General features: G+C 41.2%; 1 protein-coding gene across 2 annotated transcripts in view; it reads right to left on the reverse strand.

Moving 5' to 3' along the window:
• Positions 1–918: 918 nt before the first annotated feature.
• The window catches only part of fndc5a (fibronectin type III domain containing 5a), a 33,104-nt gene continuing 6,190 nt past the window's right edge, over positions 919–27,832 (reverse strand). The window contains exons 2-6 of one of the 2 annotated variants that reach the window (XR_011686916.1): positions 14,395–14,510; positions 12,931–13,129; positions 6,093–6,182; positions 5,770–5,963; positions 919–5,352 (exon numbers count right to left, since the gene is read on the reverse strand). Coding sequence is in view for 1 of the 2 variants with exons in the window: in XM_071471339.1 (XP_071327440.1) it covers positions 5,296–5,352; positions 5,830–5,963; positions 6,093–6,182; positions 12,931–13,129; positions 14,395–14,510 (596 nt within the window). In the remaining variant the exon portion in view is untranslated. The remainder of the gene's footprint in view (positions 5,353–5,769; positions 5,964–6,092; positions 6,183–12,930; positions 13,130–14,394; positions 14,511–27,832) is intronic. The other variant, XM_071471339.1, reaches the window with a different exon arrangement.

A 27,832-nucleotide genomic window follows, 5' to 3' on the forward strand; every position in this document is an offset into this window, starting at 1 on the left:
GACAGACGGGACCACAGGGAGTAAAAAATGGAACATGGACTTTATCAGCATGGGTCCCATCCATTGAATAATGCATGTTGTTAAAGTAATCCTGTCTGTACAGATAGTGGGGCAGCTTGTCCCGGCCAGTCATCCATCCAGAAGGCAGAGGTGTGTGGGTGTCAGTGAAGGCTTTGTGACACATGCTGTGCAGACTGCAAGGCACGTGTACAGCCAAGCAGCCACACCACCTCTCTACACCTTCTAACTATGCTTTTCCCCACCAGAGTCATGAGCAGGATCTCAGCAGTAAAGAGAATTAGTGTTTATCTGACATGCCTCTCAGTTCTCCTGCGGTTGTGTAGGGTATTGTCTCAACAGACTGCAAACAAAAGACTCTGAGAGATGAAGTCATGCATGTCAGCTACAAAATCCCAGAGCCTCATTTCACCTGCTCAGCCAAACAGTCAAGATGACTGCTCTTGCATTGATTCATAGACAATGTAAACATAATCTAATATCTAAGCTGTTACAAGTTCAGATGCGTTTTTTTTTCTACACAAGTTGCTGACTGAGCAGTAAATGCATTTTCCTGAAACCATGTTCTTGGGTAAATTTTTCAGGACGATTAATGTTTTTCTTGGGCAAAAGTCGATATCTCCACAGTAACAGTAAAGCACTAAAAAAGGTGCTTTTTTTGATGGAGAAAAGTCTGACAGGTGAAGCCTGGTGAAGTCTGAGGTTCGCATGTATTATTCACCAAAGAAAATTCCTGTCTGCCTGGATTTTGTAAAACTTTTTTTAAAAAAAAACAAAAAAACAAGAAAGAAAAATTTCACCACCCTGACTTTTTGCCCAGAAAGGTTTAAACTGTCTCACAATTTGTTTTGAATGTCACCTGTTAATGTTATTGTTCCAAATTAAGAATAGACATTTTTGTGGAAAATATGTAATATTTTATTGAAGCATACACAAGTAAGCATACACCATATTCTTCATAATAGAAGTTGTGTAACCTTGTGCATAATAGTTAAACCATGCTAGCCCTCATTAAGCAATGACTGCTGTACACTTCATACAATGAATATAAACATGATAGCACTAATAAAGCAGTTCATTTTTCTAAACCATGCTTCTTTGTTGATCTCATTCCTATATTTCAATAACTCCAAAACGAAAAAGTCCAATGTCTTTTTATCATCACAACACTGAGTTTCAGTTTCCAGGCATGTTTCTAGTCTAATACAAAATACACATTGTGTAAGTTGTTTTGAAAAATAGTGTGTCCCTTTACTGCCCTGGTGTCTCATCGCAAAATAGCCCATTACAGCTACTAAGCATATTTTTCAGGCATTGTATGGTACACACAGTAGCTTGAGAAAACATCTTGGGCCTGTGACACTGAAAGTCCTCAGTGTGTTAAAGCGAGGTTCGACACCACAGGGCTCAAGTGGAATGTTGAGTTCTTACAGTCGTCACCATTTGTCGAGTGAGATTAAAGGAAAGTACACGTAACCTGTTCTAACCAGACGCATCAGTAGTGGCTGGATGTCCTTGCACCAATTGTCAACTTGAATCCAAACATTTGTTTCTTTAGCAGTAGGAACACAGTCCACATATGGCTGACTGAGCAAACTGCGCCACACTACACCATCAGGTATGACGTGTGGACTCTAATTAGATACCCAAATATCTTCCTTTGATCCACAAAACATGTAAGACCTCCGTTTTTGTTTATCCTGGTTAAACTCATTTCTTTGTAAAATCAAAAACTACCCCACTGCTGTTTACCATCACACCGAGGCTGCTGGATTCTCTGCAGGAGAGCTCACTCAAACACATTGATTTAATGCAGAAGCTGCAACCCTTAAATGAATAGTCAGTATTTTGGGAACATGCTTATTTAGTTCTCTTGTTAAGAGTTAGATGAGAGGATCAATATGGCTCTCATATAAGCTATGTTGCTCCAGCCAGCAGCTGGTTAACGTAGCTTAGCATAAGGACTTGAAATGCTTAGCTCTGTTCAAAGGCAAGAAAATATGTTTCTAGTCTTTATGGGAAGCAAAGCTAACCAGCTGCATGTTGTAGCTTCATATTTAAGGTATAGATATAAGTGGTATTGATTGTCTCATCTAACTGCAAAAAAAAAAAAGTATTTCCCAAAATGTCAAACTATTCCTTTAACACTTAAATTGGACAACAACCTGCCACACAAGTGAAAGTTCACAATATCCCTACATTTAAATTAATAAGAAATACATTATTTACAGTGGCAACATAGAAGTTTCTACATACATTTAGAATCAACTTTATTCAGCCAAATCTGCAACAACTTTAAAAGTAAACCTCTTATGTTGCTAGCTGAAGTTTTACTCATTTAAGCGAGGAGGAAAGTAAATAGGGACTGCCTACAGGGAATGCTGTTGAGAAATATATTGCTGGCAAACTTAAGGCATGGCCCTAGTTCAAAGAAATCATCCGGGGAGACAATCATCATTATCCGTTGCTGTGTGGATGGATGCCTATCGATCGGAGAGCCTGCTACCGGTGCAGTACTCCTGGGGAAAAATGGATTCAGCCTTCAGCCGCAGAAGTTGTGGGTGAAGTGCTGATCACTCTGGGTAATGCAGCAGAACAGTGTTTTGAGTCTTCACCAAGTTTGTTCTGGCAACAGCTTAAACATCAGGGTTAATCTGTCAAAAAGGCCCCTCTCCTTCTCCCTTTTACCACTCTGTGACTTTCAGAAAAATTTTAAACCCCTTCTTGCCTCTGACATGAATCGGTGCTTATTGGAGGTGCGTAATCTTGAGCTTTTCCTGTCTTATTAAGAGTGGAAGACAAGAGAGAGAGAGGGAGGTAGGGAGTGATAAGAGCCTGCCCTTGCATTAGTCATCATTCTTTCCACTCCGCTCAACTGTAACCTTCATTGTTCACTCTTAACTGCCTCTCCCCTATTCACTATAGGAGTTGTGACCTGTTATGTAGGTGTGCACACATGTATTTGTCTGTTTACATTAAATGACCTGCCAGTGCATCGCAAAATGAGATGGAGGACAAGAGTGTTTATCACTGCCTGTCAATAGAGATTTCCATCTGAAAGGCTTTTAAATGTTATGTTTGGATGATTATTTAGAATATCCTGCACTCATCAAAAAGAGTCTTTTCTTATGCACATAAACAGCACAATGACATAATGTAATAGAAATACATTAACAGTAGAGGAGTGCTATGATAAGCTCATAATAACAAGACTTCCACAGCTGTGTATTAACATAAAAATCACCTACAGTTTCACAAGCAGCAGTGCCCTCTTACAGTACGTGTCTATACATTTTCCCTGTTAGTCTTGTCATATTTTAAAAAAGGCTCTTTAAACTGACCACCAAACAAGAATGACGTATAAAATGTATGTACACATTAGATGCCAATCATTACTTCCATATTTTCATACTCAGCTCAGTCTAAACGGCATCAATCTGTAGTGTTTCCTCTTACTTTGCACACACATTTAAATATGTGAAAGGTAAAACATATGATACAAATGTGATATATGAGGCCCTCCATCCTATTAGCTAAGTCATAACATAATTATTTTTAAGGCAGTACTACTGAGTTTGAATCAGCCCCCAAATACACCATTTGTAATCTTCTATCAAGTTCTCTTACAGTATACAGAGCACAGTACCGTATGGCCACAGTTGATCCCTTAAAATTACATTTATCCTCTCCACATGGAGTTCGACACAAATATTGACTTTGAATTGAGAAAAAAAGTGTTGATAGAAGCCCTTCGGTCTTGCTGACATCTGCTCAGGATGTCACAAAGAAGTCTTAGGGTTGAAGATTGGGCCCATAAAAACTTTTTTTTTTTTCTTCCCATGCTCGCCATCAGAAACCAAAGTTTTTACAACAGCGCTGAAAGACTTTTCTCTGAAAGTCCAGGAGAAGGATCACCTACAAACTCAAAGGCTCAGGATTCCCTCATATTCGATGTTCAGTTTGTTCATCTCTCTGAATGTTGCATGCTGGGAGGTCGGGTTCTGGACGAAGAGGCTACAGAGTTTGAGTCCTAGCTTCCGCACTCCACTGAGAGCTGTTATTGCTGATATAAGGGGTCTCTTTAGTCCACTCCTCTGTGGACATCCATAGAGTCCAGCCCCTTTTAAAGTTCATTAATTAGATGAATGCACTACATTATGGCAGTTCCTTTTCCTCCCCAGAAACGCTTTGAAATTCATCACCCACAGAAAAAGACACAAGGAAATACTAAAGGGCTTATCCTGGACATGGAATGTAACGTTTCAGAAATCTATAATAAGAGCAGGAAATAAGTGAGATAATGTCAAAAAGCAAGTGTGACCAAAAAGTTTTAGACTTCACTGTGTTCAGATCAGAGATGCCTTTCAAAATGATTTCATGATTTTCATCTTTTCTGTCAAAAGCAGGTGATTCGGCTCTGGTGGTGAGCTGAGTGATCCCTCTAAAGCTGCTCCGGCGTCATCACAGCACATCTAAGAAATGGCTCCTAAATTGGCCAGGTGGAGTCTGGATTCCCTGAGGGGGAAAACAAGCTCGCCAGAATGAAAACATTTCCCACAGGATGGCAAACAGTTTCTGCCCGAGGGGTGGATCAGAATTAAGGGAAAAAAAAAAAGAAAAAGCAATTCCAGAACAACAGGACTATTCTGGTGGCACCTTCTTAAAAAGCAAAGAAGTGAAACTTCGGTGAGACAGCTGGATCATCTACAGTATTCACCTTAGAGTAAGATGGAGTATAAAACATGTTATAAACAAAATAAGGTGTTGAAGATGAGATTAAGGTACAGAAAGTGGATGTATCTCAGTGCCATCCAGTAATGAGAAATGTCCAGGTTTGTGATCGTTGATAGCGCACTGAAAGATGTAGAGAAAAAAGAGGTGACAGAGGGAGAGAGAGAGAGAAAAGGTCTCTGGCTCTGTTTATCGGCTTTGGTCCCTGGGGTTGGTTGATCTGCAGTCTCTCCACCACCGGAGCCATTTGGACCTAATCTCTGCTGCCCTATGGTACAGTAGTCATTGGGCACAGCGCAGCCACTCAACTCTCGCCACAGTCCCACCAGTGCTGACGCTGCTCTCAGACCAGCACTAGCCGGGTCGTGTCTGACCCCCGGAGTCCTGCGGCTTCATTTCAGCACCAGGCCCTGCGCCAAAGGAGAGTGGGTGCTGCCGAGGGGCCCAGAGTCCCAGCCTCATCCTGACAAGCAGATGGGCTTAAAAGGGCCCCGCTTGTTTGTGAGAACACAAAGTCTTTTGGATAAAGAGAAGACGTCCTGGCAGTCACACCTCAATGATGTTGACAGATGGCATCCTATTGTTGTTGTTGTTCTTGGGGAACTGTGGGAGGAAAGAAGAAGATGACAGGTATAAGAAGGCTGGAGGACTCACAGGAATCATACAACAAGCCTCTTCATTGAGCATGAGGATGCCTCTCTATCTGGATGTTTTTTTTTTTTTTTTGATGTTGGTAGCAAGAGAGTAAAAGGAGTAAAGATTTGTATTTGACTTTTGTTTTCTGCTCCGGTTTTGCGACAGTGATGGTATGGAGCTCTGTGCGGTGATCAATAGAGACCCTATCAGAGCGGATGATTTGATTGTGTGTGGTGGTTGCCGCTGAAAGCTGCAGAGTCATGCACATAATGATGGCATGTTGAAGCAGTGCTGAGCGTTAGCCTGAAGCCGATGTTCAGATGACACTATGAGTGTGCATGACGTGTCAGTGGAAAAAGTCTAGAAGTGGCCGGGACCATTCACCTGCCCGGCGCCGCTGAGGGGGAGGCACCCGGGGAGAGGAGGAGTGGGGGTGGGTTATACCTTACTGCGCAACAGCCCCCCCGTCGGGTGTTCAGGAGTGCTGCACTCTGAGGAGTTTTTGGCTTTGTCCTTGTTGTTGTTGGGCTCGTTGTCTTTGATTATGTCATACTGGCGACAGAAGAGAGCGATTACACCTGGGAGGAGAGAAGGTATTCACAAATGAATCCACAGCAGGATTTCACCTTGGTTTGAGTCAGATTATTAACAGAAAGGATGCATGTGAAGCTGTCTGATCCGGGCTTATCCAACAGTTCTGTCCTCACCTGCCCACATGATAAGTACCACCACGATGATGATGAGCTCCCCCGCTCTCAGCTGGGTGGTCTGGCCCACTTCCTCCATCGTCACTTCGTCTGAGGGAGTCAAGAGAGCATGTGTTTATAAATCTGGTACAGGAAGTGGATTAGGATTGACCAAGAATGATAAATGAACCACTATTCAACATTAATCATTGAATAACACAGGCACAGCAACACTGACTAAAATTAACATGAATTTTTCTCTTGATGATGTCAACATCATCATACTCTCCACCGTCTCAAATGCCATTTCACGGCCTTAACGTTTCAGCCTGTTACATGCTCTGCACATCAAGGTGGTAAATGTCTCTCAGTCTTGAGGCGAGTCAGCGTTTGGAAGACAAGGAACTAATTGGCTTTGAACAGCAAATTGTACAACATATCAGCAAAATGTGTTTCTATGAAATCAGAGTTTTCACTGAGTCTAATGACTGACACTTGAAGCACCCTGAGCTTGGAGGCAAACAAGTCAGCATCAGTGTGTTTATGCGGTGCAGGTCTCCTGTAATAAGAACTGCCAGGTTGCTCTCTCACAGAGTGAGCACACAAATCCTGTGCAAGCTATAACAACGTTGCATCAACAATTTCCTCAGAGGAAAACCAGTGTTGTGATCAAAGAGGAAGTTTGTATTTTGAATAACTTGTGCCAAAGCTGATATGCAGATATCAAAAGGTAAACAACTTTGATATCCATGTATTCTCCTTGTGGTAATTAAGGGACTCTACGGCATTATTATAAGATTTAAATTAGATGGGACAAACTTAGATTCCAGATGCAGTGCCTGTTTTAATTATTGGTAAAACAAGTTGAAGCAACTCTGTACTATATTTTGAGTTATTGCTGTGTTGCATTTTTTTATCTTTCAAGAAAAACTAATAATGTTAAGGTCATGGTGTCTTCCATTTTTTTTTCCACACAGTTTGTATACTTTTCTTATGGGATTCATCTGAGGGTTTCTTCAACTCTTTTGCATTTTTTAACGGCTGTTTTTGCTCCTGCTACAGTGCAGAGTATAGCGGGCAGCAGGGGGCAGGCTGGAGAGTCCTCGTGAGTCTCATGGTCTCATCATCTTTGGGGGCCAACACAGTTGAGCTCTTCATCTCCACGTTGAGTGATACTTTTTTTTTTTTTTACCATCACCTCCCTGCATTCTGCTGTTCCTGAGAGGATGGGTTTCTTCTCTCTGTCTTTAGTTCTCGGTTCATGTTACTGTAGAGCCACAGCAGACCTGACTGAACTAAACTGCACAGTCATTTTATACATTTGGTGCTTCATTGATGCACTTTCTGCTTTTATTTTAGACGGTTGCAGTTTAAGGTCTGTATTCATACTCTTGAGATTTGTCTTGCTTTTAGCTCTTGAATCTCACTCAGAGTGCTGGTGTTACTATTTCACAGCTGTCTTATTCCCTAAATGTTCTACGAATCGAGTGCTTTTACCCATTCAGATCACACTCTGTCCTTCGCACATCCATAAGGGATACTGGCACTTGTCAGGTAGTCTTCTCCAGCTGCCATTACACCTTAAATTACAGGTGTTGCCCAGTAATGGCAGGGAGCAGTAGCGCAGGTGTAGTTGCAGTAGAAAGGCAGATAGAAGAAGTGACGGTTTTCTAAAGATTGACTTCATACAGGGAGCCACAGGGATGTATTTTGCGTGATCACTAATAGATCAAAGTCTGCGAGGGCTTGATGGAGTCAAAAGATCACAGAGAGGCAGAACATGAGAAGAATAGTTAAGGCCATTGGGGAACCCTCCGTATTAGAGTGTGATAAAAAGATGAAGCAATGAAAAAAGTTAATCACAGCAGTCATGATCAATTCACACCAGCCTCAATAAAACTCCATCATCTGCTTTGAAGTTGAATGACCATCAGGAGAAGTATCAAAGAGAGGGTGGTGTGTGTTTTTCTTGGTGCTTGCACGTACTGCATGTCTGCATGTGGATGCCTGCAGGTTTGTATCGAACAAAGCAACAACACGTAGGAACTTTTTCTCGCACCGCTGAGTGTTGTGGAAGTCAGAGGCTTGATCTAAAGTTCACTGAAGAGGAGAACGCACCCCTTTACTTTTATTAGATGCACTGGGTGACATTTGGAGGGCCCGGCATGGCAGGAACCACACGCTTCAGTAGCTTTTAGCAACAAGCAATCTGCTGATCGATTGGCCTCTGTTGCCCAGTATTAACTAATCAAAGCAGAACAGCCCAAGGCGTCTGACACTGTTGCCATTCGTCCTCACTGGGGCAAACAGGTCAGCTGTGACACTGCTGATGCTCACTGACCAAGCTCCAGATGAGGCTCTCTGTCTTATGAATTAATAGCTTTCAAGGTCCATTCACTTTTCTATGTTATCTTCATTTCATCAAGAAAGCTCTGTTGTTTTGTCGATTTTATAATTGAAAGTTTAGTTTTCATGCTTAAAATTACAGTGCAAACCTGCAGCTCTCATCATGTTTACGTCGGATTGGTTGTCTGACAAACTATTGTCTAACTATGTAATAAAAGTTAGTGTATTTTATCCTCTTTTGTTCTTATTTTAATCTGTCTTGTGTCACTCCATCATCTTAAAAGAAGCCCAATGCTCAATCACTGGAGTGACACTTTTTATTCCAAGTTATTTTTTTGCCTTTACTATGATGGGTGCAGTGAGAGAAACAGGAAAGTTAGGGGAGAGAGAGAAGGCATGACGAGAGAAGGCCCGGGCTGGTTTCGAACCTCAGTTGCTGTGGTAAGGACTTAGTTTTAATGGTACATGCTCTACCAGCAGGTAAGCTACTTTTTCAGTAGTACTTTTAGATTATTCTATAATTAATTTTTGTTTTGATCACATTTTCCTAAAAATTGTCAAATCACTCCTCAAATATACTAAAGTAGGGTGTAGAAATATTATTTATCATGTGAAAGCCCACTGTGTAAGTATAAATGACAAAATATTTACCACGCTTCAGGTTCCCATTTTCCCAGACAAAAGCACTGAGGACATAACCTCATGTTTTGCAGTGTGTTTACAGACTAACTGCTCCGCCCTGTTTCCAGTCTTTACGCTGAGCAGAGCTAACCATGTCCAGACTTAACTCCACAATTAATGCACAGGATGAGACTGGTATCGATTTCATTATCTCATGTAGGACTCGTCCTGTGTCTTTCATTTAGCTACTTTCATTCCAGTGGCCACACAGTGTAAAATAAAATCCAGGAGTTTTGTTCGTCCTTTGGGGTGTAGCAGAGCTGTCTGGGGAGCAGTACTTTACTGCAGCCCTGTTTTGACATGCATATCAAAGTACTATGTGACAGCACAAAAGAAAAACTAGTTTTGAGATTTTTCCAGAAGGGCCAGAGAGAGGAAGTTTTCCCTTTAATAGGTCTGAGGAGACCAATGATCCTTGTTTGCAGTAGTTTTTTTATTTGTGTGTCTGGTTGCCCAGGGAGTATACGTGTACATCTGTGTGAAACCACCACACATAGTTTGTGTGTTTTTGACAGTAGAATTAAATTGTCAGGATTTCTTTTTTCTCCTCTAAAGCTGCATCCTCTGTGACCCCCCCCCCGTCTTCTCTGTCTCTGATTCATTGTCTCTTTCTCATATTTGGTGTACAGGTTGTGCTGTTTTTTTTTTTCCATCTCCCTCTTGCTTCCTTTGATCTCCTGAAGCTTAAACCTATTGTGAAAGAGGAAATGAGAAGAAATGTGGAATAATCCAGCATCCGTGCTCTTCCTTTGCTCTTTCCACTCAGATCAGCATGATATGGCAGAACAGAAGGGCTGAGCAGTTGAGTGAGGATGGTGAAAACCTCCCTTTTCTTCTCAGGACATTCGCCTGTCATACCGAGACAAAGGACTAACAGCTGTACCGAGAGACTCTCTCTCCCACACTCTCTACTCTGAGCAATTATCTGGAGACAAACTGCATTTCTCTCATTTTTTTCCATCTATTTCTTACAATAACAACATTAACGTTCCCTTTCCCACTGTTTGGGCTTGCACTTCCTTCAATGAAAGGTAAACTTGGAAATAGTAATAGTCCAATTTAACAATATGAACACCTCAGTTAACACTATGTATGTTGTTTCTGCCGATGGGGAATTTGCAGGATAAGCAATGAATGTCTAAAAGGGTGAAGAAATGAAAATGATAAGTTGGCCCCCATTATTTGCCTAACTAGTTAGAACAAAATGAAGCATAAATGCAGTGCAAAACTACCACATGTCCTAATGGATTGAAACAAATCACTGAACTGAAGAAGTGTTTTAGCTCCGTATCAGAAACGATCCGGGTCCAAACTAACACACCTGAAAACACATTCATGTGTGACCATTCATGGACACTGGACATGCGTGAGCTGGTCTAAACAGGAAGCAGATTGTCTACCCTCAGGTGTGCTCAGCTGATTAGTTGCAGAAAATATTACCAACGAGGAAAGCAAAGGCTGTTGTAGCGTTAACATGAAGAATTTAACTGAACAACAGCTGCGAGTAAAGACAACGAGGTCAAGTGTTACAAGTGTTACACTTGTAATTCATGTTTTCACTACTGGTAGTTGAGGCCGATGAGACCCAATCAGGAAGCGGCCCGGTGTGTCTACGTCATCGTTTTTAAAGGTCTCTGTTTTTGCCCGTCCAGACTACAACGCAGCCCCCAACAGTGTTTCTGAAACGCTCCGTTTTCGGGGCTGGAAAATTCCAGAGTAGTGTGGACAGGAGGTGAAAACGTAGCAAAAGAGATGTGTTTTAAAATGAAAACGTAGTAGTGTCGACGAAGCCTAACACTGACTTTGACACCTCCAGTCCCAAATCCCAACTATACAGATTTTACGCTGAACTACAAACTGACTGACTTGAACAACATCATCAAATGGTTTCATTGTCTCAATGTGGCTGAGCTCTGTTAAACACACTTCCTTGAGCAAGCAGCTCAAATGAGACAGAGAACGATGTCCGGTGTTGTGTTAAACTGAGAAGCTGTTGCTGCTGAGTACGTGTGGTGGAGCACGGAAATATTTTTTTTGCTTTGCAGCGAACAGGGACTTTGACTCAGAGTGTGTGTGTGTGTGTTTGTGTGTGCAGAGCCTGCCAACATGTGGGAATCTAACATTTTTTGGGGAGTGGTTGAGTGAACTGAGGCTGAGTGCTGCTTCCTTTAACAGCTTTCCAAATAAACCATGCAAACAAACATTCACAGAAGCCTCGACTGCACTCGACTCAACAACCTCATCTAAAAACTGGAGGGTCTCTCCTCGTCCTTTTAAAGGAATATGTCCACATTTTTAGAAGATACACTTATTTGCTTTCTTCCTGAGAGTTAGATGAGAAGATCAGTCTTAGCCTGTCTAAAGGTAATACAATCTGCCAACCAGCACCTCTGAAGTCACTAACTAAGATGTTATATCACATTTATTTAAGCTGTACAAAAAAAATGGAAAGATATAAATGTTTATAGTTAAAATGAAAATTATTAGAAAAACATACATAAGCATATAGATTTGTTTTTAATGTCGGTTGTTTTAATAAACTTTCTTATATAAATCAAATATATATTGATAACATATATGCTTGAAACATGTTATAGGTAACACATATGGAAACATCACTCTTGATATAGGGACATATATGTCATATATTACATTTCTGTCAGGAAAACAATATACAACTTTTTAATGACTGAGTTTAAGAGCTGCTGTAAGACTGTTTTCCTGTTTCCAGTGTTTATTGCTAGGCTAAGTTAGCCGTCTGCTGGCCGTAGCATCATATTTTTACGAGCAAGGTTGTGGAGCCGCATCAATCTTCTCATCAAGCTTTCTCCAACAAATCAATGTTGAACTTTTTCTGTGTAATTTCGCTGTCGTCACTATCCCTCCTAAAAAATTAATTACTGCTCTCAGTGAAACTATGTCTGTGCCACTGTTTGCCTCGGTGTGTGTTTGTAGCTATGAGGCACTTCTGTTTATTTCTGTGCAATACACATGAGCTGTTTTGTCGTCATTGCTTTTGAAAACAGCAGGAGAGAGAATATCTCTGAAATGTGTGCATGAAATGTGCATGAAAATAATTTTTTTTTATCCGAAGCCTGTGCAGTTATTGATTTCTGTACATTCCTCCCCTCGCAGAAACAACTCACAGCCAGCCCTTCCTGTGCTAATTAGGCCTCAGTGGTGGAGATTACATTCAGTGTTCTGCAATGATCGTACTTATATTCTACATATCTCTGCCGGCCCACTCGCCACCATAATGGAAGTTCAGACTCCTTCTGGCTCCACGCCCTCGGACGTATCGGACACCAGCTCACATGAGAGATGAGTGCAAATGAGAGAATAGATGGAGCAGGGCTTTAGCCAAAAGCACATTGATTCACCACCCCTCGCAGCTCTGACGATCTCCTCTCTGCGTGTGATAAATGCCTCTCCTCATTTTGGTTTACCGTGCAGCTGTGCTGGGTGCATACAGGGTGAGGCCTGCAGAAGTACGTCAATACACAATGAAGTCTACACCCCCCTCGGCTGTTTTATTCCTGAGTCGTGGTCAGAGGCGGTCAGCTTCAGGAGCACTCTGTTGTGAAATTTCATTTCACGCTTTGTGTGTCTATTGATTTTTATTGGTCTTTAGACAAAATCAGTCAAGATATTGTCAAAAGGCCAAATCCCCTCTGCACTCACTGTCTCGAAAAGGACAGAAACAGAGTGAGGAAATGTGAAGTTTTTTTCTCTAAGTGTGGATATGTCAGATGACTGAGCAAGTGTTCGTATATATATGTGTGTGTGTGTGTGTGTGTGTGTGTGTGTGTGTTTTGTCTTTGTGCCTCTCTACCTTTACTCTTAGAGGCCTGAGTCTCGGCCTCCTTCGGTGTTCGGAAGCGCAGAGGTTCGCTCAGCGGGCTCATCCCAGACATGCTGATGGACTGGACATGCACAATGTAGTCTGTCTCTTCCTCCAAGTCCCATAATGCACAGGAGCGTGTGGTGGTGTTGACTTCCTGGATGAACCGCAGCATGCGCACATCTTTCTTCTGTTGGAGTCAGAATCAGAATCTGGTTTATTGCCAAGTAGGTTTTCAACATACAAGGAATTTACTTTGGTGTTTTGGTGCAGAACAATAAACATAGTGAGAAGAAAAGAAACAAGGAGAAATCAAGCAGGAATATTTACAATAAAAATGTAAAGAAATATAGAAATATTTATATACAAGCAGGAAGAGCTTACAGGGTAGATGTTTTGTCCTCAGTCGTATTCTAGAGAGTAACAGTTGAAGTGTTTGTAGTAAAAACACATAATATATAATATATAATATAAACACAATTAAAGCGCTAGTTCAGTATTTTGGGGAATATCATTATTTGATTTCTTGTCAACAGTTAAATGAGAAGATCGATCTCACTCTCCTGTATGTACGTTAAATATGAAACTGGAGCCAGAAGTCAATTAACTTCCCAAAACATAAAGACTGAAGGCAGTCTCCTGGCTTTAGCTTCATCATAAGCTTCATTCAGAGGACAGATGCAAGTGCAGCATCAATCTCCTGTGACACTTAGCAAGAGAGTGAAAAAGTGTGTCTCCTAAAAATGTCGTCAACTACTGTAAAAATACAGATCAAAAAAGCATGTACGTAATGTAACAGAGAAGAGAAGAGAAAAATAGTTACACTGCTGGCAGATGTATATTTTTCTCTTTTTACTTAAGTTGCCTTGTTTGGAAACAAAATAATACTGAGTGTGTTATTTATAACTTCTAACATTGCACTTCTTCAGTATTTCAGTTTCCTCTGCACACACCTCACTACCACTACGAGCAGGTGACCCATGCTGACCCCACAGCTGTCCTCCTCAATCATGTCACTCCCATCTCCCATGAGAGAGTCTGTATGTGTCCCTAAAATCACGAGCTGGAAGCTTGTCCCACGTACACTAATGCGATTAAAGTGTGGGTGTGAACCAAGTAGGATGTGAGTTTGTGTGTGTGTGGTTGGCAGTGAATAATAGCACTTTCCCCCTTTTTCATAGTTGTCAGAGTCTGCTGTTGCTGAAGAGCAGACAAGCAGTCCGACAGGATCCAGGGTCCTGTGATAATACCCATAATGCATTCTGACTCAGACCAAGGGAACAACACAATAAAGAGAACTGGACATGGCAGTAAACAACCAGTGATGAACCATAACCTAATTTAATTTTTTTGTGTGTGTGCTTAAGTAGCTTACACTTGCACAAGCAAATGCGTTCACCCTGGTGGCACATTTACACATAGATCCAGTGTGTGTTGTGTCTGTGTGTTACTCACCTGCTGTGTGATGGCAAAGCCGATGACGGAGTCTCCCTCGGGGATGTCCCATGTCACTACAGCAGAGTTTGCTTTCAGCGCTTTGATGGTCACATTGACGGGAGGCGACAAGCTATCTGCAAACAGAGAGAGAGAGAGAGAAACAAAAGCTCGTTTTATCTTCTGTGGTATGAAGCAAATGAGAAGTTCAGCTCCATTATATTTCCACCAGTTGCCGAAACGACCAGCAGCATGGCAGGAAACCAAATTCAGTGGTGTGAATAAATGGCTCAGCAGAATCTATTATGTACGGTGGAATCGATGAGCAGAAACACAAATTCCTCAGTGTGTTACAGTGGTACTGCCCAAGGCTCAGCAGACGCTGTGGTATGTAAGATATGGAGGGATCGATGCAGTCAGCGAGACAAAACCAATCATATCATTCATGAAATTAGAACTGAGATTTGAAAGGTTAAATTTGAGTTTTGAAAGTTAAAATTCTAGTTCAAACTTTAAAATTATATGTGAATGTTTGAAAATAAAACTGTAATGTGTTTATCAACAGCAGCAGGGGGGCTCAATGGATATTGATCTAATGGCCAAACAGCTGAACCAGGCCTGAAACGTCTCAGGGGCTACTGGCTGGACTGTCATGAAATTTGCGTTCATGTCCCCTCACACCTTAACTTTTGTAACGCTTGCGAACCTAATAACCTCCTCATCAGACTCATCCGTATTTTCTGCTTAGTAACAATTTGCTAATGTTAGCATGCTAACACACTAAACTAAGATAGTTAACACTGTAAACATGATACCTAGCATCTGCATGTTAGAATTGTCATTGTGAGCATATTCGCATGCTCACATTAGCATTTACAATAACAGTTTCTGTTACTTCACATTTTTCTTTGTGAATTTAATGAATAATGAAAATAAAGGCTTATCCTCTTGACATTCAACACAAACCTCTCAGAAATTCAAAGCTGTTCAGTGTTGCATGCATGGATTTCTAACAACACAGTGTTAATGATGAAATTAAATGAACTCTGGATTTACCATTTCCTTTTTGTTATTCTGTCCTTCTGTCTGTCTGTAAGAGCTTAACTAATGACTGCTGAGATTTTAAACTATTAAAACACCAAACAACTTTGTAGGAGAAACTCTTGATTCAGATTTTTTTCTTTTATTCCCCAAAACCTGAATGAACATTGTTTAGGTTTTTAAAGGTAGAAGGAAAGTTTTAATGCCACACAAAATACAACTGATAACACAAATGATGATGCCCGAATATGTTTCAGCCTCAGAATGAAACACTCTGAGGTCCCCGTGCAACACATTAAATCACAGGGGCCACCTGTACAGAGCATATTAACGACAATAGTCAGCAACACAGTTCATATCATCCCTCAATATGAAATAGTGCTGCTGTCGCTCTTGACTGTGAACCTGTCTGTAATGCTGCGAGAACAATGCGTACTGACACAACCAATGTCACAGTGCCCACTGCTGAATGTATGAAAAAGTCTGGAGCTGTCACTTTTACAAATAATACAGTAAAACTACAAAATCTTTCTCAGTTTTGACAGGTATTAACATTATATTATACTCCTCATCCTAATCCAATATGCATTTGGTCTATTATTTCTGTACAGGGCACAAAAGTACTATATAGCTAAAATACAAATAAGAATGAAAAAAAAAAAACCTATTAGCACATAACAGAATCTTTAGGCAACAGCAACAGAACAACATGTTACGCAGCAGCTCTCAGGCATTCAAATATTACAGCTTTTCAAAAATTCCTGCCTTTCAGATCTTAGTGTGAGACTGGTTTTTATGTCTTGTCCAAAGCTAGACAGTAATAAGACTTCATCAGTCGCTCTATATCACTCTGCCTCACTTTAATTGAAACTGGTGAGGTTGGTTCATAGCTGAATGAACGAAAGTCTCAACACTGACCGCAGTACATTATCATGAAATTCTACCCCTGACTCCTTCCTGGAAGTGACCGACCACTTTCAGTGTTTATGAAAGATTCTGGGAAGCTCTTTTCTCAGAATGAAAAACAAGTGCTATTACATGAAAACATGTACACATCACATCAGCAAAATATCCCAGTCTCTATATGTACAACAAGTGTGTGTTTGTGTGTGTGTGTGTGTGTGTGTGTGGCTTTCAGCTAGGTGTCATGCTTCATGTTCCAAACACACCTCCAGTTTAATTAAGGTCACAGGCTACACGATTTGAGAACAATGATTTGGTTTCATTATATAATTAAGTTTGAGGCTGTGTGTGCTGTGTTGCCCTCATCCACTTCAAAATAAGACTCTCTATAATTACTCTATGTGCTACTCCAGTCTTGCACAACACACACATATACACACACCTAATGGCTTCAGTCTTACATGAACGTGTGTGCAGATGATCAAAGTGCCTGCAGCAAAGACAAACCCATCAGTTCACTTTAGATTAGTGGGAAATGGATTTTTCTTTCACACTGTTTACAAAATCACTTTCATTTCTCCGCTTATAAAAATCATTTGAAGTGTAAACTGTGTCAACACTAATGGCATAATGGGCAGAAACGTTCAGAGTCTCAATATATATTTTGATGCAAAACTATGACTGTATGCACAGAAATTGACCATAATCTTACATTACTCTACTCCAAACTCTTGGTATGCTCTTGGTTTTCATTTAGATGCACCTATTGCTTTAGGAACTAATCAGTTTTATTAACACTGTGAACTGCTGGATATTTGAACTGCTGCCTGAAAATGATGACACGATGAAAGACCAAAAAATAATCAGCCCATCATTAAAATCAGTTGATCTGAATATAATGTTTCTAAATTAAACTGAGGTATCTGAAGTATGTCCATCCAAATTTAGACATTTGCTTTGCCCAACGTCTAATTCAGGACATTATTTAAATCATTCATTTTATTATATTTATATGTGATCATATTTTATTTATATTTTTAACACTTCTTTATGCCTTTACACTCAAGTTATACTCAACTATAAAAGATGGTAGTGGCTAGCATTTCTATACTGTATAGAGCATTTTTCCCAAAATGTCAAACTTGTTTATAATGTCAGAAGGAAGCAATGACTGTCACAGTTTGCTTTCATTCATATTAGTTACAAATACTCCTGTGTAGAACCATGAAGCCTGTATGTTGTATCATCCTGACCCATGAGAAGACTGTGTTGTTACACCTTTACACCGTAGCTGACAACAGTTCCTATGAATCACTGTGGCCTTGTGGGATGGATGGATATCTGTAATGTGAAGTAGGACTGAGAGAGATGAACAGGAATGTGAAGTGGTCACTCTCAGTGATGCTACACAGCTGTCTTTAATGGGATATAAATCTAATTCAGCACCCAGTGACTTACTGAATAGGTTAACGCTCACTTGCCCTTCAATGGAGACAAATCACATGGTTGGTAATTACAGGATGATGGGGTGCTGTAGCTCTAGCACACACGCTGACGTACTGTACGCTCAGAGACAGCACAGTGTATCCATGTAACATGTCTCCACCCTGTCAGCTGAATGGTGTGACTGTGGATGGCAGGATGGAGACCTGCTGCATCTCTTCATCAGGAGCGGACTCTGATTTTCGGAGTGGCTTCGCTTTTGTTTACTGTCTGCTGTGTGATTTCCTGAGGGACTGGTATCTTGGGTGGAGGGGGTCACAAAGTCACAAATCAAACTCATTATCTCTCAGTTAGTTCCCTCCCACTCTTTTTCTCTCTGTTATGCACCAATGTCACTCTCAAAACACACAGTGAGAGCAAACGTTTAGCCCCTCAGGGAACACATTCATTTCTGCGACTCTGACACAGACCATTGCTTTGTTTACTCGTGCTAAAAAAAGTTCTTCAAAATTGCAAATGTCTATTTAGTCTTCCTCCTTTTTTCAGCTCTAACAAGAACTGAACCTAAAAAGAGAATATAGGACATTAAATGAGTCATCCAGTGATTTACTTGATCAACATCTACTTCTTTACACGATTTACTGATGCACTCTTGTTATGTTTGGAGAGGACTGAGAGACAGACTAAAAATAAATAATAATTGGTGCAGCAGACGCCAAGATAACCTGTCTGATGGCATGTAGTCCTGTTCATGTTCACACTGACTTGTTACAAACAAGATGTAAACATGACGTCACATGGGAAACTTGCAGAGGTGGACGAAGTACACGGCTCCAATACTTAAGTAAACTGGTCAAACATTACTCCAATACAACTGAAAATTGGTCAGTCATATTTTCACTTGAGTTAAAGGACTGGTTTTCTTGCTTTTAAAAATACTTAAAGGTCCTCTCCAGACATGTTTTAAACTATGTAAACATCTGTTATGACTCTGCTATGATTAATGTTTTGTTTAACATAGTTTTCCCACATAAAAAGTAAAAACAAATGCTTACTTCCTCATTGAAATATCTAGATTAGACCTCATACTCCACCCACCACCGCTGCTTGTGATAGGTTGACAGATGAATAAGCAGACAGTATAAATATAACTAACAGAGAAAACATCCAGAGACTCAACCACATGTTTGAGCCCCAGTCAGACCCAGACACAGACTGTGACCAAAATCGGACTAGAAAACATGTGTAGTAATTTATGTATGATGTTTGTTAGCTTGCAACTGGCAGTGGCTGACACAGTGTTAGTGGTTGTGCTAATGCAAACCTTCATTCTCTGTAATGACAAGGTTTCTGGTTTATTTTGCCCTCCCCCTCAGGATTGGTACCTTAAATATGTTACACATGAAACCCTGGCTGTCTGAATCTGTTTTATGAGACTGTCATTGGTTCACTGCACTTCCAAGGTGGAAATGTGAAGCCATGGCATTAACTACTGATTTTGCTCATGATATGTCCTGTACTATATAAAAAAACATCACATGGACATGTTAACAAGGTTAAAAACCTGATTTTTATTGGTGGGGGTCTTCAAGTATTCAAAAGTAAACTTTTTTAAGCCAATGCATTGTTGTATTGTGCCACATTTACAGACCCTAATGACTCTGAAACAAACTAATGAATGCACTGACTGACTGTAGAACCTGCAGAATAAAAAGCTTGAGGATATGATACAGATACGATAGAAATGGACATTGTCATTTTCATCTCTCTCTTTTCTGTTATTTGTGAAGTTTGGTCGTGGTAAACACAGCAAACATTGAAAAAAAAAAGGAATCTTTCTTTATTTCTAAAAATTCAGTCATGGACTTAAGATAAGGCCATGGTGCTCTGCTGAAGAATCTTCTGCCTCATCTTTATCTGACGTAGCCACCATTAGGCCACTGCCAACTTCAAATTGAGCTGTTCAAAAATGCAGCAAGCACAACATGATGAGTTGATGAACACAGCCTATGGTCTATCACATTTTCAAAAATTAAAAGAAAATTACTAAAAGCTCTGCTTCAAAGTAACAAGTACTTCATAGAAATATAGAGGAGTCAAAAGTATAATATTTATCTTTTAAGTGTAGTGGAGAAGTTTCAAGTAAAAAAAAAAGAAAAAATTAACTAAAACTGAAGAACTCAAGTAAAGTCTGCCATTATAAAATCCTGTGGTTGGCTCATTTGTTTTCACTCTACAAATGAACTGCAGCAGAATTTGTTTGGAAGCAGACCAGAAGGCCTTCAGTCTGGGTCTGGTTGTCGAGATGATTTTGACCGAAAGCTTTCACACCAGCCAAAATAAACCAAACCAAAGGGACAAACACACGAGAGTTTGTTTGGACTGTAAAAACATGCTTAGTCCCTAGTATGGCTTGAGCTCAAAATACACAGGATCCTACACTTCCCATAATTCAGCTTGATATCGACTCTTTGCTAGACCCATGTTCTTTGAGGTCATCGATGACATCATCAAATCTCCTGCACACCTAGCACAGCTGTTTTCATGGTAAACGAATCTGCTATCTGTAAAAATCACTGAACTTCCTCTTTAAAGAGAAACAACAGACTGTAAAGAAAGAAGAAGGAGAAGAAGAACAAACTAATGACTGAGAGAAATGAAAGCAGATTTTGACATTAACATGAGTTTTGTTGATTACATAGATGGAGGAGAATTTTTTATCTTCCAGAAGCGATAACAGAATCAGTCTGGTGTCGCTCTACCCTTCTTTCTTCTCAATAATTGCCTGATAACGGTCTGATGTATAAAGCTCTACTTGTTAAGCTCTGCACCTCAATTCTCATGTCTTTTAAATCTTATAATTTGCACAGAGCTGGTTAACTTTAAGTAAAGCCTTTCAGACCTGCAGTCCTCTTTAAAAGGAGAAATGCCTTTCCTGCTGGATGATCTTAAAATAATATCTCACATTTTCATTGATGTCTGCAACTAATTTGTAGAGTGTAGCATTTCGTTTGGTTTCTCCTTCTTTTATTATATAAAGTACTGACTGCCTGTTGAAATGTGTAACTGAATTATTGTGTTTTCAAACCTCATCTGGAAAACAGGCCTTGATCTGTCCAATACTCTAAGATTAAATAAGAGAAAATGAAGAAAAGGTTACTATTACATATAGATTGCAGGAGACTGTAAAAAGATGGGGAGTAAAGTTTTGTAAAAAAAAAAAGAAAAAGAAAAAGAAAAGAAAGTGTTGTTATCACTCCTTAACTTTCTTAAAAAACAAAGTTAAATCGTCTCTTTGACTGTCCTCATGTCCCACAGCTTCACTTTTCATCTGTCTTTGAGTGTCTCCTCTCTGGCATATGAGTGTGTTACGCTGAGGGACGATGGGAGCTGACGTGGGCCGTGACCACGGGCCTTAAATATCCACGACATGAGAGTCAGCTCTAATGAAACACCAGACAGATGTCTTCATGAACTCCTTCTCATCGCTGTGACACACAGCCCGCCTCACCCTGAGAGATGGGAGTGACTTTGAGCCATGACGGATGTCCCTTGAGTGGGTGTGTCTGTGTGTGTGTGTGTGTGTGTGTGGGTGTGGGTGGGTATCTTTGTTAGTCCAGTGATGATCAGAGTGACAGTTAGGTGTCTCTCCCATGCTGAGTAGTTTGAAGGGTGACAGCTCTCTAATATCCCTGCTCATTAGAGAACCCACTGGGAGTTTGTGTGTGTGTGTGTGTGTGTGTGAGAGAGAGAAACTGTACACAGTCAAGGAGAGGAAGTTAAGTTGGAGTTTCACAACACAGACATGTTGTGAATGCACAGGCAGTGACCAGTCCTGGTGTATAAAGCTGATCATTATTTAATTAACATTTTCTTCATCTCTCTGTCGACCTCAGAAAGACAGACTCCATCCTCCTACACCTCCGCCAGGCTGGCTGCCATCCCTCTATCCTTACTCTTCCTCTGCATCTCCTTTCAGTTTGTTGGGTAAAATGCTGTTCACTGCTTTTAAGCTGGTGAATTTTTGAGTGGATTTATCAGATAAATATTACAGGTATATGAAATGTGGAAGACATGATGTGCTATAAAGAACAAATTGTTTATCTTTCATTTTACCAGATCTGTAACTTCTGATTTTACAATACTGCTCTTTTCCTCAGTCGGTCTCAGTCGGTAGTTTCAGTCCCCTTACCTAAGATTCTGTATGGTGGATCTCATTTACTCCTGGTATTATTATGCAATCTAGACAGCATCTAGATATTTAATATGGATGAGTAAAAGTGGTGTAAATACATGCAGAGCTCTTTGCAGTTCTATCCCGCCACAGTTTTGCTATGCAAATAATATAATAGGTATTTTTTCATACAGGGCCCTTTTACAGCACTTATCATCAGGCTACTATACCGCTATACTTTTGTGGAGTTTTTTTGACAATTGCCACACAGTGATCCTGAGGCTTCTTTACTCATTTGGCGGAAGTGCAGTAGGAACCCTTGGTGTAAGTACCAAGCACCACATCTATTTAATAAGTGCAAGAATACCAGGTGTAAAAAAGTGCATCAAAAGTGCACAGTAAGTAGTAGTTAGGCATGCGAGGCTGTTATAGGTGTTTGGAGAGGAGATGCTCTCGGAGGAGATGAGTCTTCAAGAGATTTGTGAAGATAGAGAGGGATGCCCCTGCTCTGATAGCATTTGGTAGCTCGTTCCATCTTCAAGGAACCACAGAAGAGAACAGTCTGGACCGTGATTGCCTTGTGTGCAGGGATGGCAACGCCAGGTCAACCCACAGGTCACTCTGAAGGCATTACTAGTGACTTGAATTTGATATTGGTGGCCATAGGTAGCCATTAGTACTGGAGTGACACTTTCCCGTTTAGGCTGACTGAAGGCCAGACAGGCTGCTGCACTCTGAGCCATCTGTAAGGGTTTTACTGTGTGTGAAGGGAGTCCCACCAGAAGAGCACTGTAGTAGTTGAGGTGAGAGATAACCATGGGCTCGACCAAGAGTTGGGTGGTGCAATGAGTCAGGTAAACATCAAACATGACAACCAGGTTTCTCACAACCTCCGTTGGGATAAGAGGTGAAGTGGAGATCTTGATACTGATATCATGATGGAGACTGATTGGTCAGGATGACTAAGAATACAGTCTTAGAGGTTTAGATGAAAGTGGTGTTCCTTCATCCATGTGACCATGAGGTCCTCTGGTGGGAACGACAGGTATAATTTGGTGTCATCTGCATAGCAGTGATATGAGAAGCCATACAAGTGGATAACTGGAATCAAAGAGGTGATGTATATTGCAAAGGGGCCCCAGTACTGATCCTTGGGGCACCCTTGTAGGCAGGGTATGGGATAAGGATGTTTGTCTTTGCCACTTAAAGAGCTCTCAGGAAGATAGGATTTTCACTGTCATTATCTGAAGAATGATATGAACCAGTTTTTTAACCAGTCTTTTTTACAGAAGACATTTTAATATGTTGCAATAAGAAAACGCTTGTTATAAAGTTATTATGGCTAAATTACATTTAGCTGCTTCTGCTCACTGGGACACTTGAATAGAACGGTGCCATCATTAATGTTATTATTAGCACCTCAAGTCAAATATACCAGTTGTAAAAAAGGACTGTTGGAATGTGTGATTAGCAAAATGGCCCCAGTGCTGCCTCCATGTTTGAATGTGCAGTCTGTGAGTTTAACCTGTTCAGCTGCTGCTCTACACTTGTGACCCTGCTCAGCTGAAACAGTGTGATTGAGTGTGAAACCTGTGCAGACAGCAGGGGTTTAGAGACTGAGAAATCATGAAAGCTGGCAGGGTGGTGTTCCAGCAGTTCCGTCTGCCCCCGTGGGGAGATATCCCTGATTTGTACCACCTTATTAATGCTTAGAAATGCATTTCTCACAGTCAGGCCCCTGGGCTTCTTCTGCTCCCCGGGATGTTAATGAGTTAGTCTGTCGGCTTGTGAACTAACATGAAAACTGCCTGTTAGCGACATCATGCTCCACCGTTATCTGGCATTTTAGCACAGGCCTTGGGTGTTTGTTACTTCCTGTCCTTTTCTTTGAATCACTTCATGGATCATTGTGCTGCTACTAATTCATCCTTAGCAACTTGAACTACTTTAGCTCATTTCACGGCTAATACGGGTGCACTTGAAGCAACTCTTTGGAAGAGGGAAGAAATGAAACTTGCCTGAGCCCACAGGGGAATTACTGGCTATAAATTGGAGAATTACAATTGCTTGCCGCCTGTTACCCGTTAACATATTATTAAGTCTCAGAGCTTTGTGAGCTGCAGGTTGCACTGCGCTCCTGTGAGTTACCATACATACAGCTGGCAGGGACGCTAGCTCCCCCCCATTCATAGTTAATGTGCCATGATAGAGCCATCAGGATATTGTGCTGATCAGGAGTTTGCCCTTGCATGTGTCAGAGGAGACCTTGGCACGTGGTCTCGTCCTTGTGGATACACATAGAGCACACACACACTCACACATACACATATACACAAGTTTAGGGGGATCACCGTTCAACACTCCCAGGCGAACATGAGGCGTTAATGTGTCTCATTTAGAAGCTGAAGCATCTGGTGAATAATTTAGAAGTCCTGTCTAACGCATGTGTACGTGTTGGAGTCACACTGTAACGCTGTTTCATGTTTTATAATTGATTGCCCGTAATGCCTTTTTCATTAGAGGCGTCCTACTGTTTCACAGCCGTGCCGCCACTTTTCCATACGGCATCTTGAAATGTCACCACAAAAGGGAGCTCCCACATGGATATCCTCTTCTTCTTACTTTTGCTCTCAGCACCTATTTCCCTGGCTGTAAAGGACACATGGTGCTAAACCTCCCACTCACTGTCTACCTGTTTTTGTCTCTCTTTCTTTTCATCTCTGTCTCTCCAATGCTTCTCGCTGTGTTTCTGTGCAGCTACTACACCGGGGCTTTTTGGCAGCTCCTCCGTAGCCTGGTGTTTGTAAAGATCTCTGCCTGTAACTGACACTTCAGTGGGAATCTGGGTGCAGAGAGGAGATGGTGGGTGAAACGGGGAGACAGTAGCACAGCTGTGACTCACTCATGTACTATTCTACTGCTGATCAGCCTCATGCTGCTTTAGAATATAGGCAGATGTTTATAGGCTGGGATATTGGCCACCTATAGTTTTCAATTTTGAATTAATTTAAGATGTCTAACTTTAACAGCCACAGAGCGCCTGTTTGCATGTGCAGGAGGCTGTAGTTGTGGGTTTTCTGCACGTGTGCACGTCCCACAGAGCCTGTGTGTTCTCCGTAGTCCATTCTGCCTCTGTTCAGAGCGGCCCAGCACCGTCAAATAACACCTAAGGGTCTTTTTGTCCCTTTGTAGAGAAATGAGTTATTTACTCATAGGAAATGAATTTTCCAAACCCGCTGGCCATGGAAATGCTGAGGTGGGGAGGGTGGGGTTGCAAAACAGCTTCTTTCTCCCTCTCTTTCCATCAGATGGACAAACACACACACACACACACACACACACACGCATACACACACACTTTTCTCTAATTAAATGTCAAAAGGCAGGGTATGAAAATCAATGCAGCATTGTGTGCAGAGAGAATGCAAGCCAGCTAATTCAGAAAGGCAAAGGAGTGCCGTGAGGCTGATTATTTGACAAGCCCACTGCTAATGAAATCTACTCTCAAAGCAGGAGCAGCCAAACCCCCCCCCCCCCCCCCCCCCCCCCCCCCCCCCCCCACATAGGGGGGGGGGGGTATTCAGTAATATGGAATGGGGCAGATAACACTAAAGGAGTTCATAGCTTGATATAAGGTTATGAATATGATATTAATGCTTGAAAATACACTTTCCTCTCTTTTCTTTTCTTTTCTTGTTGCGCCTGTCTCTGTGTCTCTGTGGAGCTGGGTACAGCTGGTAAAGTAACGCCCTCAGTATCTGCCTGGAGGGATTGGTGTCACAGGCAGGTGGAGGGGGAGAACGTGAATAATACTCTCTCTGATTCCTCCATGTTTCACTCTCTCCTCTTGCCACTAGCTGTCTCTCTGTGGGTTTGTCTTTCTCTGTTGTGTCTCTGACACTGGTGCATATATACATTTGCCTTCTCTCTATTCATCTCTGCCTTCATCTCTTTGTGTCTCTCTACCAAGTATTCCCCCAAGACTAACACTTGCTGTGTGACTGACTACTGGCCCCTGACTGAGGATTGAGCGCCCCCCCCCCCCCCCTTTCAATAAAACCAGATACATTACATTTATATTTACGCAAAAAACAAAACACCTGGAACAGGAGGCAAAATCTTTGTAAAAGAGTCAAACCAGCAGAAGTGTGTGTCTGTGTGTTAGTGAGGATGTGGTAGAAGAGGTAAGTTCCTTGGGGACACGTCTGTTCTCCAGGCTGCTCAAATGTAAACCCCCCCCCCCCCCCCCCCCCCCCGCACTTCTTTATTCAACCATTACATAGAGTTAAATCATTGTTTTAACCTCTTCTCATACTGCATTTATTTATCTTTGGACTGTTCACTGGTGAGCGTTTTAAATAATAAAAAAAAAGTTTGGTTTAGCTGAATTTCATTAAATGCTACAGCGATTTATCAGCTATGAATCAATACAAGAGCAGAATCTACCTCCTATGTTTCATCGTTTCATTGTTCACTGCATAAACATGAGTGCTCATATTTGATAAATATTTTCTTGTTTGTTCCTACACACACATTTACATTTTGATAAATGACGCTTCAGGTTGAAAAAACCCAGAACACACGCTCATGTACACATACAGATAAGTCTGTGACGCAGAGTAACCCACAAGCACCTTTACATCCATGGCACTGAGTTGCTCCAAATGGCAGCTGAGACCCTCCTCCACCTGCACACATTCAGACGAGACACCGGACAGACGACAGACTGCGTCAGAGAGCTGCCGCTGCCACGTCAGTCTTTTGGCATTGCCATCTCTTTCTCCCACAGGCCGAGTGTCCAGATGATTGTTCCAATCTGTCCTCTAATGCCGGCGCCATTTTTGGCAAAAATATAGAGCTAAACACTGAACGAATATGAACATGGTAAGAGAAAAGCTTCCAAGTAACATAAAAACAATTTTTGGGGCAAAAAATTAAAATCTCCATTATTTTCTTTGCTACAGCTCCTGCTGTTTGGTCTATATCCTAGTGTTGCCACCAGATCTGAAAGCTTTAGCACGAAAGAGCTCTTGCTATGAAGCACAAGGCCATCGCTGCATTCATCTGTGTCTCACAAAGCCATTGGCGAGCTCTCAAAAGAACTCGAGAGAGGCTTTTTGAAATAAAGAAAAGGGTGATGAGGTGCCAGAGGAAAGAGCAGCAGCAGTAGTGTGTTGATACAAACACTTACGTAAGAGCACTTTGAAAAGACATTATGAAAATGGATTTTCATCTGTGTTCCTTCACTTCTGCTTGTCACGTGACAATTAAAATGTGTCAGACTGTGAGAAGGATTAAAGAAGATTATCTGGGCAGTACTGACACAGTAACAACAGCAGAGCTACAGAGAAGATGGACTTTATCTCTTTTTTTTTTCTTTTTTTTTTCCCCCAGCCCCAATTCTGTTTTCCAAAAATACACAGATTCTGTCAGGCCAAGCAAATAAATTAGCTCGAGCTTCGTATTTGTATTCTAAAGCTCGTTCTGGGTTTACACACAGATCACCACACACCTGCACACCAAAAATACCTGTGTGCATGCAGCTGAAACAAAGTCTATGAGAGCGCCAGCACACACATAGCAAAGCTTATGCATATTAAACAGAAGTATGGCTCAGAATCATACAGTATGTTACGTCTCGCTCATCAAGAAGCCAAAGATCTTTAGCTCCACAGCTGAGAGCTCAGACGGAAAACAGAAAGTATGAACCGTGTGATTTGGGAAATGTGGAAATGAGTCTCATTGTCTTTTTTATACAAAAAAAAAAAAAAATTAAATTAAATATTCTGGTGTACAGAGGGTGAAAGAATTAAATGATTATTCACTTTTTATATATTTAAACTAATTAATTAGTAAAGACGACAAGATGGATTACACAATTACATAATTAGTATTTTT

This window comes from Trachinotus anak, unplaced genomic scaffold (genome assembly GCF_046630095.1).
Source record: "Trachinotus anak isolate AG129_WGS33_773 ecotype Australia unplaced genomic scaffold, CSIRO_AGI_Tana_v1 ptg000033l, whole genome shotgun sequence".
Lineage (NCBI taxonomy): Eukaryota > Metazoa > Chordata > Actinopteri > Carangiformes > Carangidae > Trachinotus > Trachinotus anak.